The sequence below is a fragment of the Gossypium hirsutum genome, chromosome D11 (genome assembly GCF_007990345.1).
Source record: "Gossypium hirsutum isolate 1008001.06 chromosome D11, Gossypium_hirsutum_v2.1, whole genome shotgun sequence".
Lineage (NCBI taxonomy): Eukaryota > Viridiplantae > Streptophyta > Magnoliopsida > Malvales > Malvaceae > Gossypium > Gossypium hirsutum.
Genome location: NC_053447.1, coordinates 17,696,524 through 17,719,408, shown reverse-complemented (window position 1 = coordinate 17,719,408; position 22,885 = coordinate 17,696,524). Strand labels below are relative to the sequence as shown.

Below are 22,885 nucleotides of genomic sequence, written 5' to 3'. Positions count from 1 at the left end.
CAAGCCAATGGGTTTTTGTTTCCACACTCTTCCATCTTTCTCTGAAGTTTTGAAGGAGATCAAATCCAAACTAAGACCAACAAAATCCAATGCTCTTAATACAAGGCGTTTAGCACTTCCAGAGGAATTATGTTGTCGATTTTCACTAGCCAACATCAAAGCTGCTACCAACAACTTCCATAAGAACATGATTATAGCTGTAGGTGATACAGGATTTATATTTGGAGGGAAGATCAATGATGGATTCTATGCTATCAAACGCTTGAGGCCAACCTCTGATTCACATTTACCGCTCCTGGAATTGAGATATGGGGTGAAGTTTCTCAGTCAGTTGCACCGCCCCAACATCATATCTCTCCTCGGTTACTGCGACGAGAAAGAAGAGATGATCCATGTGTATGAATAGGCAAACAATGGGAGCCTCTACGATAACCTCCATGCTGAAAATCACGATCCAATCCCATGGAAGCGAAGGCTGGAGATATGTATCAGCGTAGCTCGAGCTTTACATTACCTTCATACGGGAGCGAAGTTTGTGCTAATCCACCGGGATGTCAGTAGCAAGAACATCCTTTTGGACGACCAATGGACTTCAAAACTTTGCAATTTCAGTTTCTGCAAGAGGGGGCCTCATAGCATGTCAAGGGATCCGATTTCCATTGAAATAGAATCAGATATAGCTTATACTTCTGCATCCATTGCTCCGGAGGTAGCAATCACTGGCAGGGTATCGCATAAAACTGATGTTTTTTCATTTGGGGTAGTTTTATTTGAAGTTCTATGTTGTAGACGCATATTTGATGCAGAACTGGAGATGGATCAACGATTTCTATATCGTTGGGCATGTAAATGCATCGAGAATGGAACAATTTACAGTATAATCGATCCATATCTCAAGGGAAAGATAGCTCCACAGTGTTTGAAGAAATTCTTGGAGATTGCTTATAGTTGTGTCCAGTTTGAAGAAAACAAAAGGCCTACCATGGGTGAGGTGGAGGTGACATTGGAGCTAGCATTAGAGTTGCAGAAGCAAGCGGAGTCCGAAATGGAGAGTACAAATCCACAAGGTGAGTTTATGTGTGAGGAAGTATCATTATCATGTACCCTCTAACTGTTTTCTTTGATCACAAATTTCATGAATTATATTGTGTAGAAACTGAAGATATAATTTAAGTTGTGTTCCTGATATATCAGCCTGTTATATAAAACATTTTTTATCCCAAAATTATTTTGCAAACAATAAATGAAACAGTAGCCAAGATCAAATCTGAATTTGTTGGGAGCAAAATAAAATCCTCCCAGAAACAGCATTCGTCGCTCCCAGAACACCTATGCCGTCAATTTTCACTATCCAGATCGAAGCCGCCACCACCAACTTCCATCAAGACATGATCATTGGTCATGAAACTTATGGGGAACCAATTTACAGAGGACTCATGGATGATGGAACCCTGCTTGTAGCTGTCTGATGTTTCTACTACTGCCCTGAAGAGTTTATATTAACGGGCGGAGGTGATCGACAGTTTCGAACTGAAGTGCAGTTCCTTTGCCAGCTGCACCACCCAAAATCTCATCACCCGCATTGGATTTTGTGATGAGCAAAATAAAATGATTCTCTTGCACCTACACTTAACAGCACAAACATCCTTTTGGACCATGGATATGCTCCTAAGCTATCCGAGTTCGGGTATTCCATGATGGGTCCACTCAGCATGTCGAATGATTTGATAAAATCGAGAAAGGGATCGTTGATTATACAAATGCTGGAATCTACACTGATCCCGCTGAATTTTTTGGCCAGCCTGTGACATGAAAATCTGATGTCTACTCATTTGGTAGAAAACAATCCAAATTTAGGGAACTTCCAATTCAAAGTCCAGGAATTTATGTGATCTTTAAATGTACTAAAAATGGTACCGTTTATGATATCATCGATCCATATCTGAAAGGAATGATAGATTCAGATTGCTTACAGTTGTGTTGAGAATGGGTGAAGCAGAGGTTATGCTAGAGCATGCATTGGAGCCTCAAATAAAGCAGATTCCAAAATGATGTGTAACGACCTTCATGCTGAAAACGTATCAGAAAGTTGTAGCTATTCTGATAATGGTACTACTGGTGGGGAGATACATATCCGACGATGTCTGTAGATAGCCTGTTAAGATAATTATAAGCATGTTTTTGGTTCAAGCTGTCTTATATTTAAGATTTCGGAATGATGTTACTGTGTTTGAATTTTAAAGATCATCTTTAAGCCGATAATCTTTTGTCTCCTCAATAATGCTACGTTTTGATAATATAAGTAGAAATCACCGTACTGCTTCTTCCTTAAGTTTGGTAAGGTAAGATTTCGAAAGTAATATTCATTTTATAATATTTTTATCTTTTCTTTATATACAAAATAGTATGATAAAGTTTTAAAAAATTCAAATGAAATAGGTTTAAATTATAATTTTCTTATATTGAAATAAAGTAAAAGAATTTGTTTACTTACTTTTATTATTTCTATTATTTATATTCAATGATTTAAAAAAATCTAATAAATAAATCTCTTAATATGGAATATTATGATAATATCAATATTTGAAAAATAAATATTTATTTTTTATAAAATGCTAATTTTTTTTATTCAGACATCTAGTTTTCACTAAAGAAAGAGATACAAATATTATTGACAAATGCATCAATAAGGGGGGAGACAAGGATGAGGATGTAGTGGTAAAGAAGGCGAAAAGCCAAAGGAGGTAAGTGAGCAAGGAAGTTGAAGATGTGAAGGAGCATGCTAAGGACAATAAGGTGGCTAGAATGATTATGGGTCGATCTCTTCTTCATCGGGTTGGGGGATATATATATAGTGGAGGCTCCTTACTTGGAGATGTTATAATTGTAGAGTGCATGAGGGATGTATGTAATGGGACTCATTTTGTCATTTCTTTTAAGTTGTGGTACGAGGTTGTTACATTCAGGTAGTGTTTGGTGGCATAACAAGCATGTTCACACTAAAAAAGCGAATGCCTTTAGGAGTGGGTGGCTTGTTTATGAAGACGGGTGGAGAGGACCTTTCTAAGATAAGCGAATAGCTCGTTCGCAGGGATTAGTGGCCAAGATCCTTTTAAAGGAATTGGGAGGTTGGGTAGAAGCAAGCCTTCCTCCAAGAAGTAGATGATCTAGTGACCTCCAAAACGATGGAGAGTAGGGATTCGTGCATAGGCGTCTTTCTGGTAGCTTCTCATGTTGTCACGTGTCCTAAGCTGTAAGGATATAACAAGTACATCCAAAAAGTCAACAAAAAGTCAAAGATATGAAATACAAAAGCCCAAAAACTTATAATGGGCCAAAATCCAGTCTCAATAGAACCAAACAAACCTGAGGAACAAATTTTAGCAACTAAATATAATAACTGTGGTTTTCAAAATAAGCAAAATAGGCCACTTGGATAGGTTGGAAAGTTGAAGGCAAAGGTAGATACACTACCTTTCAATGGCATCTTATACCTCCCTCAAGAGACCATATTGTGGCAACCCAAAAAAGGAACACCATGGCGCCGGGGCTAAAGCCAGAGAAGAGATCCACGGCCAATGAATGACTTCAACCACTGGTCACACATGCTAGTGTGGTAAAACATAAGCATTGACGAGCTCCATCAAGCGGAGGACCATGGTGAAAGTGGTGCACAACAACCAAAGGATAAGGCTACCGAAGAGAAGAAAGGTAGCCACGTCGAAAACTGCAAAGGGCTAGAAGAAAACTCTCAAATGTAGGACGAACAAGAGAAGCACCGGATAGTATGATGATATCTATTCGATTTGGTCCAATTTTTGGATTTTTCAAACCATCTATCATAATTTGGTTTGATTTGATTCTTTGTTTTTTCATATTAATTCTTGGTTTTATATTTTTAGACTTATTTTGATATAATGAACTTTATTTTATGGCTTTTTGGATATTATTTGGCAAAGCTTCAAGTCTTTTTCATAAATATTTCTAAAAAAATAATAATTTTTCTAGTAAATAAAAAATAACCAATAACTTTTATATGATTTTTTAAAAAATATATATATAGAGAGAGAAATTTTAAGATATTTTCACTATTTTAAATATAAAATACGTATTTTTATATTATAAAAATTAAAACTAATTATAAATTAAATAAAAATAAAATTCAAGTCAATTTTTAATTTTTTTGGTTTTTTATTTGCGGAACCCTACCAAACAAACTTTGTTTTTTTCGGGGTAAAAGAAAAACAAACAGGTAGGAAATGAAAAAAAAATCTCAAATTTATCGATCAATAAAAATCATTTGCATCAAATAAAATTATTTCATCTTGCTAATCAATAATTTCTCAATTAGTAAGCATAAGGACTAAGGTGTGATGTTAAGCGTGCACGTTTAATTTGCATGCTAATGTTATCTAAAATTGTTTTAATTATTTACTTTTAATTGTTAAAAAACCCAAAATTTATAATAATAACACTTCAATAACAAATGCTTTTAGGTAATTTTACATTCTGTCGACTAAATAATAAAACCTTACATTCCAACCAGATGAACTAAATAGAAGAATGTAACATATTTAGTAATATAATAAGTAATCTTGCATTCTCATAATTTTATTATTGAAGAGAATATAATATTCCATGAACCAAGCGTCCGATATTGGTTAAAGATAATATTTATAGCGCGGATTGAACTTTAGCTTAGTTGACACCATTGTTATTACAACAATCAAGAAGACGTGAAGTCGAACATGCGTTTACAACTGTTGAGAGAGGCCATTGGGAAAATTAAGTATTGTACAAATATATATATATATATATAGTTTTTATAACAAGATCTAAAAAGACATTTTTTAGGCGTTCAATAAAAATATGTGCTTTTATATTTTTAAATGAATTCTTAATTAATATCATGCAGTTTTTAACGCGAGATCAATTATCTTTTACAATATCTTAACCTTAATTATTGGTAATTAAATAAATAAAATTAACAAATTGCTAACGTAATGCTTATGTTTGAGATATAATGAGTTTAGAATTTGAAAACAAGGATTAGATTAGACTTGAAGGTTGGGTAAGATTTAAAAGTTAATGTTTAGGGTGTAAGGTTGATTTTAGAATCAAGGATTAGGGTTTTAAAAGTTTATAAGGAATAGATAAATTTTGCTAAATCTCAATAATAATAATAAGATTTTTCATTTTATGTTATTGAAAGACTAATAGAAACAGCAAGAGATCCAAAAATCTAGCCTAACCAAAACATGAAATGACCGTCACCATCCCTCAATAGTCCTTTCAAAACCGACGGTACCATTTTCCAAAAACCTTTCCTTTTACGGACTCTAGTTTCATCACATTCAAACTCTCTAATTTAATCAACAAATACTTCTTTTCCACTTAAATTTTTAAGGGTAAACAACACTATTAATCACTAAATTATGGGTGAGTTTTTGTTTTGGTCACTTAACAAAAAAATTTTATAATTAGTTATTGAATTACTCAAAAATTTTCATGGGCTTGTAAAATCAAGACTATATGATTTTATCTATTTATACTACTTGCACCAATTGAAATTTATCTTCCCCTTCTCTTTTACAATTCAGGTTTATTTTTCATGAAATAACTTTGAATTTCATGAATCGACGGACTAAAATTCATGAAATAACTTTGGATTTCATGTAAAAAAATTCAGTAGTTAAATATATATTAATATAGATAGTATTTTCGATATAATTAAAATATCTGATTGATTCGAAACTTTATATGCATGATTAGTATAATTATATTGATAAATTTAATTATTAAATTATTAAAATATCATTAAAAAAAGTAAGCAACAATGGCAAGTTTTACCCCTATACTCTAACAAAATTGTCAATGTGGTACATATACTTTTAATTTGTTTATTTTGATACCTAACTTGCTTTCCGACCTCTTCTATGTAAAAGGGGACTTTTCTTAGAATATCGGGCATAGTGGGGGGTATGTAGAAATACCTGTGCTAAAGTGGCATGCCCTAAAAAGCACATGTCATACTCGACTGACGCTGGCTCCATACCGCAAACACAATGGGTGGGAATTTGAAATCCCCCCAATTCCCCGGGCCCACCACCAAACGGGCGTTTGGTTGGCTGTAATGTTATTACAGCCCGATTCTGTTCCGCCCCTATTACCCCCATTGGCTATAATAGCCATCCCCCTTCAGCGCCGATTAGGGATTCCCCCCCAATTCTCATTTTCTTTTTCGTTTTCTGCCCTCATCAGCTTCATCCTCTCCGACATTTCCCTTCCATATTGCAAGGTAAATTTTTTTTCCTTTCCATTGATTTCTGCTTCTTCTTCTCATATGTTTCTTTTCTTCTCACGTTTCTTTTCTTTTCTCCATTTTATCAAAAATGAAAAATGCTCGCACTCTTTCCCTGTTTTTCTTTTCTTTTCTTTTCTTTTCTGTAAAATCAATTTAGTTTTGCTTTTGCTCAAATCTGGAATATTTGTTTTTGTTCTCCTAATTTTGATTCGTTTCTAGCGTTTTCCATTCGGCTTTTCTTTGACTGATTCTATTGCATGTTCGATTGAACAAATGAAAATTTTTTCAATGTGGTTCTATTATTTGTTTATTCTATTGCATGTTTGACTGATTCTATTGTTTTCCAAATGGCTTGTGATTTCGACTAGTTGAGTTATGTTTATTTGCATTTCTTGAAATTTGTTGGAGTTCATGTTTTGGTTTCTGTATTAAGTTGAAGTTTTTCTTTAGAGAAGATTGATTAGTTGGGTGAGAGTCAGGATTTAGAGTTTACAAGAATGTTGTTCTGGGTCGAGAATTATACCTATATGTGCATTGATCTGCAATGTTGGATTGTATAAAACCTTGCTGGCTTTCAAGGATCCAGTCCTGCAAACCAGGCCTGTTAATTTAAAATTTGTTTGCACAAAAGATGAAGGCTTTATGCTGAGAAATGTTAACAATGATAGCGTTTTGATTTTCACCAGGATAAACAGGCGAGCATTCCAGTCCTGTTGACTAGTGACATTGCATGTAAGAAGGTCCTGCCTTTTCTCGTCCAAACTATAAAACACGGTAAGCTGTAATAATATTATTATCTCGTTTTATTTTTATTTTTTAAAATTGAGATACCACACAAGAAGGTTGGATCCAATAGTATAAAATGAAATAAAAAAAAAGTGTAACTTTGTACTCCCTGTATTGGATTCTGACTTTTTTTGTATGATTCATATATGCATGCACCAGGAATCTAAATTAACCAAAAAAGTTGCAAATATTATATTAAAACTATTAAATAAAGAAGATCATGTGTTATAATGGTCATGTTTTGGTTTCTGTATTAAGTTCATGTTTTGGTTTCTGTATTAAGTTGATGTTTTCCGTTTCTATTTATGGATTATGTAACAGCCCGATTTTGGATCTAAATGGAACAGTGGTTCGGGACCACAAATTCGACGAGGAAAATTTATTTTAAAATTATGACATGGGTTGCATTATGATAAGAATATTGCATGAAAATACTGATATGAAAATTTTATCGAATTAGTGATTAATTAAGGAAATGACCTATTTGTATAAAATGTAGAATTTGAATTCTAGAAGCTAGAAGGGTTAATTAGCTATGAAATTGTAATACCCCGAAAATTTCTATAGTAAGAAAGTAAGATAATATCCCTGATATGGTAAATTAAGGAAATAAAGTGATAAAAAGAATAACTGAGTTATGTCAACATTGGAAAGTATATTATGACATATTATTTCAAGAAAAGATTAAATTGCAAAAGTGATAAAAATTTTATTACCCAAGAGTAAATACTCAAAATTTGAGGGGTTAAAGTGTAAATATGAAAAAGTTGAAGAACCAATAGTGTAAAAATTTTAAGGGTGGATTGATCTAGAAACTAAGAAAAATGGATGGATTAGGACCAAATTGAAAAAGGTGAAGAAGTTTGAGGGACTAAATCATAATTTTACCAAATTAAGTGATGACTCAAGGATGAAATTTTAAAAGATCATAAAGGGCAAAATGGTCAATTAGAAGAGAGAGAAATCTAGAAGATAATGATGATGTTGGAGATATTTTATATTAATAAATAAATAGTTTATTAATATTTTAATTTGATTTTGTTTAAAATGATATTTTATTATTTTATTATTAATTTATTTAGTATATATATATATATGTGGAAAGAAAGATGAAAAGAAACCAATCCATCATCTTCCATGCACCAACGTGAGAAGAAGAAGAAAGAAAGAATGTTTCCTTTTCTTTACAATTTGGTCCTTTTTACCAAAAATCCACCATTTTCACTTAGAATTCAAAGAAATTTCCATAACCACCAAGAGAGAAAATTGATAAGGAGACTATGGGGAGCTAGAATATCAAGTTAGATTCAAGAAATAGAGGCTGGAGGAGAGAGAAAATCAAGCTAAAGATTGAAATCAATAGGGCAAGGTAAGAACATCAAGATTTCAATATATTTTTGAGTTTGATGTTATTGAAAAAGTATGAAATTGAATTTAATGTAGGGTTTTATTATATAAGGCTATATGTTCTTGATATGTTAGTGAAGAAAAATAAGAGAAAGTGATGGGAATTACTATAGAGAAAGGGAATAAGGGTGTTATAAATTTAGTAATCACCATTTTGCACTAAAACTGTTTTTGGACAGCAGCAGTAGGTTAACTTTGAAAAATCACCATAAATCGTGGAAATCGAATTAGAGGATGAGAAAAATATGGAATTACTTATTTAGTCTAGTTTCTCATAGATGAAACGGTGTAAGTAATGGAATTTTAAATCATGAGATATAATGAATTTTGTGAGACTAGGTCAGAATGAATTTGGGTTCCCCTGTACTAACTTTGGAAAATCATAAAAAATTGGATAAAAATAATTAGAGGCTTAAATTTATATTTTTAAATACTTAATGAGTCTATTTTTAATATAAACAAATGGTAACATCATTTGAATTCTTTACAAGGAGATAATAAATTTTTAGTGAAGAAGGGTCGGAACTGTCAGACAGCAGAACAGGGATGAGTTTAAAGAATAAACTGTACTTATTGGCTAAACCAAAAATTCTTAAAATTTTATGGTGAGAATATATGTGAGTCTAGTTTCATATAAAATTAACGGATATTAATTTGGAGTTCTGTAGCTCAAGATATAAATAATTTAGTGACTATAACTCAAGTGGACAGCTTTCCATGAATATATAAGTAAATGGTGAAATTATAGATAATGTTACCTATAAGCATGTTATATACATTAAGGATGTGGAATGGAGAGAAGGAGGAGGAAAATTTATGATTATTCAACTAGCATGAGTTTTCATTAAAATTGACCAATTGACATGTTTTAGGTTCAGGGATTAAATTGAACAAATGTGAAACTTTATGGGTAAATTTGTAAAAATGTAAAAAAGTGACCAAATTGCGTGAAGTGAATTTTTTTATTATTTAAATTATTAAATTGAATGAAATATTAATTTAGATCAAGATTGGGTGGAAATTCGAGAAAAATAAGAATTTTTCAAAATGTCCCTGAATTTTGGTATTTCTGCAATTTAGGCTGTTAAGTTCGTATGAACTATATTTTGTATAATTTTAATTGAAGTGAATGCTATTTGGTAATGAATATTATATAGATATGTGATTTATTATCGTTATTGAATTATTATTATTGGTAATATGTACAATTATTAGATGTATTGAAATGATTATCGGAAGCTCGATTGTGGTTGGCAGGAAATGTTGCATTATTTATATTGTGAAGAATTATAAAAGCATGTTAATAATTTGAAATTTTTAATAATTAATGAAATTTTATGACTCGATTTAATACGTTTACAAGTGTATGTTTCGGTAATGCCTCGTACCTTATTCCAGCGTCGAATACGGGTAAGGGGTGTTACAGATTATCTCTATTGTTGTTGTTTCATGCATTACCATTGGAGGTTCGGAACCCCACACCCATATATGCATGATATATTCACTTTTTATTCTTATTTTTTTCCCTTGCTTTTGGAGGATCATTTGAGGTTATGATCCCATACCCTTGTTCGAATGTATGGCAAACATGGACAATTCACACACACACACACAAAAAGATATGAGTTAGAGCAACAAAGGTATAAGAAATTGTGAGGGATTGTTAATCATACACATTCGTTTGGAACTACTGAATCTGCTTATCCCTTGTTAGTGAAGAAATTCAATAGGGTGTCCTGATTTGTGAATGAATATGAAAATTTAGTTATGAGTTGTGGTCCATTGCGCCTACTGAATCTGCTCACCTTGTTCTGTTTTTTGTATCATGAATCTGCTCACCTTGCGCCTAATGAATATGAAGCTTGCCCTGTGTTTTATTTATTCACCATGAGCTATATTGTTCTCTTTATAATGTTAAATATGTATGTGCAAAACAGTATGAACTACTTTTTGTATCTAAAGATACCTCTTGTATATGGATTACTTTTTCTATGCAGTTCCTTTTTCTATGCCATGCAGAACCTGAGGTTGATTAAGATTGTAATTCGCAGCTCTTAAACAAATAACAATATTGTAAAGTGTTTGACTATGGCATGTTTGAGAAAATGATAGCATAGGTCAATTAAGATGTCTTATTAGTCTCCCAATTGAATTTCTCAAACTCTAGTAAACTGTTTTAATCAAGAATAGTCATATTGCTATATATCTACACTAGTAAACACTAGTAAACTGTTTGATAAGCATGGAAGTCAAACTGTTAGCACATGATTAATTGGGATTTATCAAGTTTTAAGAGTTGATTTCTACTGAGAATATGCGCAACTAGTGTTTCGACTAGCTTGTTTGTTTCATTTCTTGTTCGATTATTTGTTTAGTTGACTACGGTGGTTGTAATAGTTAGTGCAAATCAGTTTTGAGTGACTATTGTAATAGTTAGTGCAAAACAATTTATTTTTATTATTTTTAATTTTAACTATTATTTTTCAATTATTATTCAAGTTTTAATTTTATTGTTATGGATTGGTTTTATGCAATTGTTTTTCAATTTACTAAATAATGCAATTGTTTATTTTTGTAATTCAAGTTTGGATATTTTTGAAATTCAAGTTAAAATAAAAATAATTAAATGCATAAAACTAATTAAATTATATATTTAAAAAATAATTAAATTTATTTTTATTATTTTTAATTTTAACTATTATTTTTCAATTATTATTCAAGTTTTAAATTTAAAGTTATGGATTGGTTTTATGCAATTGTTTTTCAATTTACTAAATAATGCATTTGTTTATTTTTGTAATTCAAGTTTGGATATTTTTGTAATTCAAGTTAAAATAAAAATAATTAAATGCATAAAAATAATTAAATTATATATTTAAAAATTAATTAAATTAAATTAATTTTTTTTATTTTTAATATTTTTATTTTTAATATTCCAATTTATTAAAATAAAAATAATTAAATTATATATTTAATTATTAAATACCGTTTAATAATTACAAAGTCTTTAATTGTTTTAATTAACAAAATATTGTTTTAATTAACTGTAATGAATATTAAGAATAAATGCTAGTGACAACAAAATTTCAAATAAATCTTAAAATTACATTAAATTTTAATTTGATGTAGAATGTGATTTAAAAATTTTATTTTGGTGCAATTGTATAAATATAATTTTAATTTTAATTCAATATATAGATGAAATTTTAATTTTAGCTCAATTATACATATACCTACAAAGCATCAACATAAAGATGAGTGCTCTCCTATTCCGACTTCCCCAGAGCCTCCGGTAGCACAGCCGAGACGGCAAGGGGTTCTCTGTCCCTGCGGGGATCGAGTGACAGAAGTTTTGAGAATTCAAGAGAAGGTCACGGCGAGACGAGCCGTTTATCATTACGATAGGTGTCAAGTGGAAGTGCAGTGATGTATGCAGCTGAGGCATCCTAACAGACCGGTAGACTTGAACCTTGTTCCTACATGACCCGATCAATTCGATCAGGCACTCGCCATCTATTTTCATTGTTCAACTCTTTGACAACACGAAAAATCCATTGTTCAACTCTTTGACAACATGAAAAAACCAACATGATCAAAGATTTTGAAGACGAAGAATTTATGCAAATTGCTCTAGACTATTTTCAAAATTTGTTCAACTCACAAGGATAGTCTAATTCTACATAAGGTTTTGTTTAATAGACTAAGGCATGCCATCTGTGATTGTATTATCGAGGCCTAAAGTGCTTTTATATCATGACAACTAATTTGATAAAGAAATGATTTTCAAGTTGCAAAGATTTTATACATGTGATATATTAAAATAAAAATAATTAAATTATATATTAAATTATATATTTATTGTAGAATAATTAAATTATTTGTTTCACTAATCATATTTTAGCACATTAAATATGTATTGCAGTTTAAAAATAATAAAGTAGATTATATATTATTTTTATAGTATTATATATTATGATTTTAGTAAATTCATATATGAATAATTTTATTAATAATTTTATTAAATTATATATTTTTATTAAATTATATTTAATAATAATTATTTTAAATTATATTTTATAGTATTATATATTATGATTTTAGTAAATTCATATAAGAATATTTAATATTAAGAATTTTATTAAATTATATTTAGTAATTATTATTTTAAATTATATTTTATAGTATTATATATTATGATTTTAGTAAATTCATATAAGAATATTTAATATTAAGATTTTTATTAAATTATATATTTTTTTATTAAATTATATTTAATAATTATTATTTTAAATTATATTTTATAGTATTATATATTATGATTTTAGTAAATTCATATAAGAATATTTAATATTAAGAATTTTATTAAATTATATATTTTTATTAAATTATATTTAATAATAATTATGTTAAAATATGATTAAATTATTTATTATTTATATTAATAATCTTATTAAAATTTAATAACAATAACAATAACCATCTGCTTAAAAAAATTCTGATAAGGGTATTCTAGTTATTTTAGTTTTTTTTCTTATGCTATTACAACATTATTTTATTCAACCAAATATAAGAATACTATTACAGTTTTATTCCATTCCATTCAACCAAACAATTAAATTACTATTACGCCTCTATTCTATTACAGCTCTATTCCATTACAGCGAACCGAACGTACCTTCACAGCGTTGAAATGTGTCAAAATTTTACACGTGGCCCATTGGATGTTTAGAAGAAAAGTCAAACGATGAAGGGGAGAGACTTAGGAAAAATTTTCCCTTTCATATTTCCTGGTTTAAAGAAATGGAAAATGAAAAGTTAATAATATAGTAAAACTGCGTTTTTTCCAAAAAGATTAACATAAATTGATTTGCAATACCAATTATTGGGGTGAGTAAAATTTAATTTAACTTGAAATTTTTTTTTATTTTGAGTTAAGCGAATAGAGTTATTCAAGTTAATTCGAATTTTTTTAAAAATTTCTAGTTCAAATTGAATTTAATTTTTAAATTTATATGACTCGAATAATTTAAATAAACCGGATATCAAACTATAATGTTTTACATTTTTACCTTAAACTCTCAAACATTTTTACTTATCCCGAATGCTTTTACTCTCTCTCACTTTTCTCAAAAACTTTTACTCTCCTCCCATTCCACCCTTCAGCTATCTCAAACCCATCCTCTCCCCATTTATTTTTTAATATTTCTCCCCATTTACTTTCCCCCAAAATTTTACTCCTTTAACTCTCAACATTTTTTATTTTCTTCATAAACTTTTACTAAAAAAAAAATCATCTAAAAAAATTCCTAAAATTAAATAGTAATAATTTTATTTATATATTCTATCAGAAACTAATATTATTTATATCTACTATTTATATTATTAAATTAAATTTCAAATTTTATACTATTTATATTATTTAATTATTTAATTATATTAAATCTTTATAAATTTATGTTAAAATTAAATTATTAATAATGTCATAAAATATTTGTGTTAAAATTTTATATTTGCATCAATTTTATATTTTATCTTTAAGATAATTTTTATTAAAAAATTATATTTTTTATATTTAATATATATTTTAATTTCAAAATATATAATGACAAAAATCAAAAGATAATTGAAACAACACAAGTAAAAAAATCAAAATTTTATTTAAATAATGCGCATCTAGTATGTAATATTTGAGTGTTACATTCTAACACTCTTATCTCCCCTTTGCATTCGTAATCTCAGAGAAGACACTCTCAGATTTGATTCTATCAAGATCACCTCGTGTAATACTCCTTCCTACACTGCTAATCGTGCTCCCTGATTCCGACGCTTTCCCACCTGAAACACTAAACAACTCTTCGTTATCATCGTCCGTGGTAGTACCTCCTCCTCCTCTTCCCGGCTTCAATGGACTGGTTTGGCTGCTGCAGGACTTCATCACCTCATCGCCACCTTCCATGAAGACGATGTTCATGTTCCCACTCTCTTGCACTTGCAATGCAAATTCTAACCCCCAAACCACTTCATTCATGATTGGCCGCTCTATTCCTTCATCTTTGATACAACTCTCCGCAAGCTCCCCGAATTTCTTTAGGCACAATGGTGAAATATCACCCATCAAGTTGGGGTCCACAATGCTTTCAAGGCTTCCTCTTTTCAGGCAAATCTTGGCCCATCGAGCAAGGCTGATTTGGTCCTTTGGTAGCCCTGGAATCATTGCCGGTCGAGCGCATAATACTTCGAATAAAACCACACCGAACGAGTAAACGTCGGATTTCTCAGTCAACTGTTGCTTTCGGTAGTATTCAGGATCCACATACCCAACGCTTCCCTTTACTACAGTGCTCACATGGCTTTGAAATATATCTGTTGGACCCAGTCTAGACAATCCAAAGTCAGAAACCTTGGCCACCCAGTTCTCGTCCAATAGTATGTTGGTTGATTTGATATCCCGGTGGATGATTGCCTGCTTCACACCTGCGTGAAGGTACTGTAATCCACGGGCAGCTCCAATACATATTTCCAGTCTCCTTTTCCACGATAAAGGAGGGTTCTTCGTTTTGTAAAGATGATCACGAAGGGTCCCCCGAGCCATGTACTCATAGACGAGTATCATCTCCCCCAGATCATCACAAAAACCAATCAAGGACACGAGATTGACATGGCGTAGCTTGGAGAGTAGCTCGAGTTCAGTTTGGAACTCCCGGATCCCTTGCCTTGATGATGAATCCAACCTTTTGATGGCCACCGTAGTCGACCCGCCATCAATGCAACCTTTATATACGTGACCGAATCCTCCCGACCCGATAATGAATTGCTCATCGAAATTCAAGGTGGCTTCTTTAATCTCGACGATCGAAAACCGACGACAAAGATCAGACGGTAGTAAGGAAACGCTGGTAGCACATGTGGAGTTTGATGGGCAAGGTAGTTGCGCCCATGATGATTTTGGTTCGCTGACAGCTGAATCCTTTACTCTCCTAACTTTATGCTTGTAAATGAAAACGCATATGATGAGAGAAAGAGCAAATACGCCACTAAAGACAGCTATGGTAATGATCATAACTAGTGAACACCCCTTTTTCTTTTTCGGGGCTCTGGGCAACGGTGGTGAAACACTCAAACTTGGTTCAGGATTTGGCACTGCAAGACTACCGTCTGAATGGTTGAGTCTAAAGATCTCTACACCGTTGAGCATTGCATCCTGATACCGTGCAGGTTTGGTAGGGTGTAAAGCCAGCCATAGTGTTTGCTTGCTGTGACCTTCACTTGGAGTGTACAAAACATAATCTTTATACACCGGGATGCTGTTACCACCACTCCAATGTATGACATCGGCATCATGCTCTGCAGTTTGATTGTTGATGAATATGTCAAAGATACGTTGACCTTCTTTCGTTACTTCCAATTGAGTCTCGCAGAAATGGAGCCTAAGGAGGTAACCGAAGCCACCGTCAATCTGGAAGTTCCACGTGAGATTGTAATTCTCATTGATATGTGGCTCTCGCCCCATAGTTCTTGACGTGGTGTAGACAATAGCCGGAGCCGTATAAGCCGGGATGTCGGTGTAATTGATACTAATGTTGGACCGACTGGGAACATTTCCAGATGCACCTTCAAAGATATAAGTCGAATCATCCCGCCAAGTTCGAAACATTCCGGTGTCATCCACGTTTGCCACGGTTTTTCCACCAACGTTTAGACGATAAACAGTTTCGAAAGCAGTAGCATCAGGAATGTCGAAGGGAATTTTACTATTTACAAAAGATACAGAGTCTTCTTGGTGTTTTACATACAATTCCTTCGGCATGGAAACAACTTCAATACCGTTTACAAAGGCTAAAGAGTTGGGCGATGGCGAAAAGGTGACAATCAGCTTCTCGGTTCCGAAACAAGGTACCATAAACTCTTTGATCAACGAGGCTGGCTGACCATCCTCAGCAGAAAGAGCTAAATAGGCACTGAAGTTTTTCAGGAGAAGGTGATTATTAGCGGTAACAGAGAAGAAAGAAGTGGCTCCATCAAAGCCAGAGTATTGAACCGGGTAGAAATAAAAACGAAGAAATTTGAGACCAGCTGATACTGGAAAACTGTAAGTGAATTTATCATGAAAAACTCTAGCAGTCATGTAAGGAACTTGAGTAACAGAATGATCTTGCCTGGTGGCTCTGAAATTAGATGAAGCGTTCTCGGAATTAGAGGTAGCGAATTTGGACCCTTCATCAGTGGTCCATTCCCGCCCATCTTCGGATACTAGACTGGATGATGATGGTGCACCACAGTCGAGGAGAATATAATCGGTTGGGGTATAAGCTGCTGAGTTCACGGCTGAAGTAAAAGAGAAGAGGAGATGGAGGAAGAGGAAGAAAGGGAGCATCGAATTGAATTATAAATCTTACTTCGTTACAGATTGGAAAGAAAATTTTTCATGCTTATTAATTAGCAGGCGATGAAGATGGAATCTGAGAAAAGAACAGGGTAGGGGGCCTTTTAAGGGTTTTGTTTTTTTAAAGACCTTAACGAAGTCAGGTAAACTTGATATTATTAGTGATGCACAGCTTTTGATGATAAGGTGATGAAGACCGGACTGTTTTTATATTTCCATTGGATAGCTTAAAGTTGCGAACCAAAACAGGGGATGGATGGATGGATGGATGGATTGGTTGGGACCCCTAACTTTCGAAAAGAAGCCATAGGACTGATTCAACCATGGGAACGCGACAATTTTCTGGAAAGCGAAAAGCATTTAGTTTGAGCACTTATCTTTAATAAGATTTTATTGATTTTTTTAAGGATAGCTTTACGAGACTGAGAACTGTATTCAGTGGTCATTCTATTCATCCACATCTTATTAGTGGATGCCTGAAGCTAGGACCCAATTTGACTCTTTCTTCAGGGCATACGTCTCAAATTAAATGTGTTTTCAAAAGAAAAATGGAAAAATCAATTCACTTTCAAATCTTCTTTCTGGAAAATAATTTTCGGAAAAAAAAAAGAAGAGATTTCTTGATATTTGGTGGACTCAATAAAAAAAAGGCTTTATGTTATTCGGCTATTTTCTTACAAATCTTTTTCCTTTAAATAGCAATTTTGAAATAAATATTAAAATATTAATATTTGAAACAATTTTAAAACGTTAGTTAATTATTTTTGTATATTTTAAGAATTAATATTATAATGTATAAATTACTATTATTAATTGTTAAGATATTAATAATAATTAAATTAAAATATTAAAATAATTAAAATATATCATTTATCTCAATATAATTACAATTAAAATATTTTTATCATATTTTGTATATAAATATTGAGATAAATATTAAGCTATTAATTATTTAAAAGTTTTTTTTATCATTAATCTATTGATTTTTCAATATCAATATTTCAAATAGTTTTAGCTTAACAATAATATTTAAATTATTCAATTAGAACAAGACTAAGCTCAGACCATGAAACGAATGAAGACACCAGTAATTATATAAAATATAATTTTTAACATTAGAAAACAAGAATAATATGAGCTTAAATTATATTAAGATAATTCTAAAAAATCACTTTTTTAGGCATCCAATAAAAACATTTCACTTCATACTTTTTTTAAAAGAATTTCTAATTAATATTATACATTTTCTAACACTAGATTAATTTCCCTTAATAATATTTTAACCCTAATTAATTTTAATTAATGAAATAAGTTAGTGTAAAACAATTAAATAAGATTAACAAATAATAATGGTAACCCAAGGTATGATATGGTTGGTTAGAATTTAGAATTCTAAATTTTATGATTTTAGGCAAAGGGTTAAATGAAGATTTAGGGTCTATGATTTTAGAGTTTATGGTTTTAGAATTTTATAAAATAAATTAATTTTATTATTTTTAAAGTTTAAAATAATAATAAGATTTAATTTGATATTTCTTGATTTATTATATTATTCACTTAAATTAAAAAAATATGATGTGACATGTTATTATTAAGAGACTAAAAAATGACTTTCTAGAATCATCCTAATCTAAGTTAAACTCAAATAATATTATTTAAATTATTATTTTACTGTTAATATTACATTAACCAATACATATTCTAAAACTCTTAAATTATTATAATAATTATTGAATATCATTTTTTAAAATATTTTTGCTATTAAAATACAAATATTTTATATTATGACAAATTTATAATTAAATATTTATAAGTTATCATATACATTTATATTAAAATAGTAATATAAAACATTTTTCAACAAATGTTAATAATAGTATTTCTATTAAATGATAATATTGTAAGGTTAAATTTTATTTTATTAAAATAATAAATAATATTAATTATATTAAACTACCCGATTTCACAAAATCAGAATTCACATAAGAATGGGAAGAACCAAGATCAATCAGGGCATATATAGGTACTGAATATAAAAGGAAAATACATGCTACTACATCTGTAGCATTGCCTTCCTCACGAATACGGACTACGTATGCTCGTGTTGGGGCTCTAGTATCATATCTCTATGCTGTAGACTCAACCCCTTTCTTTACAGTACCTCTCGATACAGATCTACCACATGGATTTCCCCAACCCTAATAGCAGGAGCAGACCTCTAGGTAGAAACAGGTGAATCAATGTCATTCCTCGAGCAATGACGAGCAACATGGTCCAAAGACTCACATCGAAAACACGTTCTAGTCTTCTTCTAGCACTCGCCTTTATGTCTTTTCCCACACAATTCATAGCTCAAGATATCGACATCTCTAACAGGGCTTCTCACACTGTTAGTTGTCGATCTCGGCCTCTCTCAGACCTAACAAATCTCAAAGCTGATCTCCAATGCTTTCAAGACTCTCTAGGTCGTTTAGGTAACAGATGCGAGCTAAAAGTCCCGAGTCATTTTTTGAAAGCTCGAGAAGGCTTCAGTTTCTTGTCCAAGCCCATCACTTGCTCGACCATTTTCACTGATTCGGTCAAATCAACAAACTATTTTATTTTGTGTGACACTAATTGGACTTTGAGTTCATCCCATAAACCACACAACAAATGTTTACAGCTTTAATCCTCTGTCAGAACTAATTCCAAGGCATATTTACTAAGTCGTAGAAACTCACGCTCGTAATCAACAATAAACATCCCGCCTTATTTTAAAGTCATGAACTATTGCTTACGGTCTTTTAGGTACAATTGGCCGATATACTTCTTTTGGAACTCTGGCTAAAAAAAAGTCCAATCAACCTTATCGTTGGCACGTTTCGGGTAACAGTCATCCACCATTGATATGCCTCCTCTTTCAAGAGAGATACTACACATGTGACACATTCGCGCGAAAAGCACTCAAGCTGTTGCAGAATTTGATTCGTCAATTCTAACCATGATTCAACTAACGAGAGGTCGACGCCTTTCAATCATTTAAATCCAGTCACACCGTATTTACGCAACTTCTTTATCAAAACTTGTCGAGTTACAACAATTTGAGCAACCTGTAGAGCATCTCATGTTACTCGCTAAAGGACCTCCGCTATAGAGCGAAGCAGATTTGTTTATCCCCATCAAAGGCTATCATTTTTATGTTGCCGAGCACTAGTTGATTCAACATTAGGTGCCTTGACTCCAATTCTATTATCACTCCTAACGGAGCGGTCATTGTTGTAAACATCATTCCCAACATCATTTCTCGATTCACCGAACATTTTCAACTATAAAACAAATACATTTTATAATCAACATCAAAATCTCGACTCAACTTTGGCATGTACCTCTAGACTCAATTATGAGCTCGATTTAGTTTGAGAATTGGCTAAACCTATAGCTCTGATACTATTAAATGTAACACCTATACCTAACCCGATCATCGGGTCCGAGCTATAGTGTGCCACATTTATTGCCAGTGCGACTATGATCAAATTAAATACGAATTCACATCATCAAGCTATTATTCATAAAAATTATAAACAAACAATACGATATAGAATCATTCTCGAGTCCTAAAAAAGCTTACGAAAGCTTTTAGGTTAACCTTAGAACAAAACAATATTGAATTGTAAAATTTTCAAAACACAAGATTAATGTTGTGACGTGCCAAACAGTTTGTCACGTCATGAATTCAATCCACTCGGCGTCTAACGTCACTCACTATTTAGCCTCGTTGAGATGACGGGGTTCCTCATCTCAACATGACATTATAGGCCATTTCTCGTTACGACAACATATATTTGACATCACAACATTACCTACTATTTCTACAATAACAATACAGAAAACCTGAAATTTTAAGACACACCAATGCATATTCAATTTAACCTTCTTCTTTTTGACCAAATGTATAGTAAAAATAGGTTCCATAATAAGTCATAACACTTTCAATTCATATAAGTATGATGTTCTAACTGCCTAATACTACCAATCATCTAATCATTATCACTAACTTTCCTTATATTCACAATATACTAGATGCAAACCTATACATATTCATTCATTACTTTATAATTAAACTGCCATTTTATGTATCATTTCCTAATCCTACCATAGCAAATCCAAATTGCACATATATGCATATAATGACATGTAACATATCAATCATTTGCTAGGTTCATACATGCATTTCATTCAAGGTACCATCACATATCTCATACCTTAATCAAACTATGAGAATTCTAAGTTGTATACACATATACACATATACACATATATACGTATACACATCAACCACATATATCACTTTTAGAACATCAAAATGCAACATTTAGTTATAAACATCATTCTATCCCAATAAAACTTAACCTATTAGGTACAAGCCAACTATAAACATAAAAGATACATAAACATTATTGAGTTGGGTTCGGATTCTGAATGCTTAGAAGACCTCCTCACGATCTACTGTGAATTTAAGTTACCTGTGCATGGAGAAACAAAACTGTATGCTGAGTAAATCACTTAGTGGTAAATCTATAATTCAATATACTATAATTAAGTTTATGAAAATGCACACATCCATATAAGTTCAATCCAAAATCCAATCCACATACAATTTATACCAAGTCCCACCAATATCTCATTGCTTAACATTAACATGCCATTACACATACATACTTACTCAATTGGATGCCACCATTATACATGTACTCAACTATTTAAAACATCAATTATATCATAATTATTCAATCTCATATAATTTCTTTTAAAAAATTTTGAGCTCGTTAGCTCCTTGATTCGATAAGCCCTTTAGGCTCTTTTTCAACTTAATTTAAAATAACATCATATTTCATATTTCCATCTCATTTCATTTCTTAAACATTTAACCAATTCATTTATTTTTAACCCTATTAACTAGACATGGGCTTGGTACAGATAGAGATCTATCACCCCGGGTTACCGAGCAATAATGATGCTAATATAATATATAATACCACTCCAGATTGCCCGACAACAATGGTTTTCTCAACTCAATCAATCTATCACTTCGGGTTGCCCGAAAATGATGACTCAAAGAATTATGTCTACCACCTCAGATTGCTCGGTAACAATGGTTTTACTCAATACTTTGATTCTATGGCATTCCAACTATATCCGACACAGTCCAACATTTAATAGAGTAACTAAATTTCTATTATTTACATATAGTTCAATTTACAACTCAATGTTCACAATTCATTAAAATTTCATAAATTCATAGCATACATAACATGCTTCAACCATATTTCATATAATTTATTACATATCAAGTAAATTGGAAATTTTATTATTTATTCAATTTAGTCCTTATTTCGGTATTCAACCTCAATCATAATAAATCAAGTTAAATAGCCATTACTAACTCACCTCGATACCATGTAATGCAACATGTAATGAATATGCAATAATAAGTTGATCCCAAACTATAGAAATACAAACTAGAATTTTGAGCTATTTGTCGACAGCTTTAGCTTTTCCCTTCCCTCTCGATGAATTCGAGTCAACATTAGCTACAAATTAATATAAACATGAAATACCATCAACATTCCAACAAATTCACAATCAATTGTCATTTTAATACAAATTTGATATTTTATTCAATTTTAGTCCTTAAAACCAAGGATAACATAATTTTCAATTTAAAACTCCAATTTAAAATCCGATTTCACTACTGTCCTTTAAGGACCCCCTATTTTTTATTTCTATAATAAATTTTACAATTTATTTGGTTTAGTCCCTAATGTACGAAACTATCAATTAAGCTTGAAATTTAGTCTTTTTTCTCATTTAATCTTAAAAATATATCAATTTAGCACCTAAAACTTCAAGAAATCAACGATGAAAACTTACTAAAACTTTGAAAATTTTACATTTTGGTACATAGGCTAGCTAAATCAAGCTCCCATGATCTCAAAAACATAAAAATTACAAGAAAAATGACTAAA

General features: G+C 31.4%; 2 protein-coding genes across 2 annotated transcripts; one reads left to right on the top strand and one right to left on the bottom strand.

Moving 5' to 3' along the window:
* Positions 1–7: 7 nt before the first annotated feature.
* Positions 8–1,469, top strand: LOC107910993 (receptor-like protein kinase FERONIA). The gene is made up of 3 exons (XM_016838899.1): positions 8–313; positions 407–1,067; positions 1,303–1,469. Exons 1-3 carry the CDS (start codon positions 8–10, stop codon positions 1,467–1,469), a joined length of 1,134 nt encoding a protein of 377 aa, XP_016694388.1.
* Positions 1,470–14,135: 12,666 nt separating this feature from the next.
* On the bottom strand, positions 14,136–17,061 carry LOC107912680 (receptor-like protein kinase FERONIA). The gene is made up of 2 exons (XM_016840980.2): positions 16,654–17,061; positions 14,136–16,455 (listed from the first exon to the last, which is right to left on the bottom strand). Exons 1-2 carry the CDS (start codon positions 16,869–16,871, stop codon positions 14,208–14,210), a joined length of 2,466 nt encoding a protein of 821 aa, XP_016696469.2. The 5' UTR covers positions 16,872–17,061; the 3' UTR covers positions 14,136–14,207.
* Between the last annotated feature and the right edge of the window lie 5,824 nt (positions 17,062–22,885).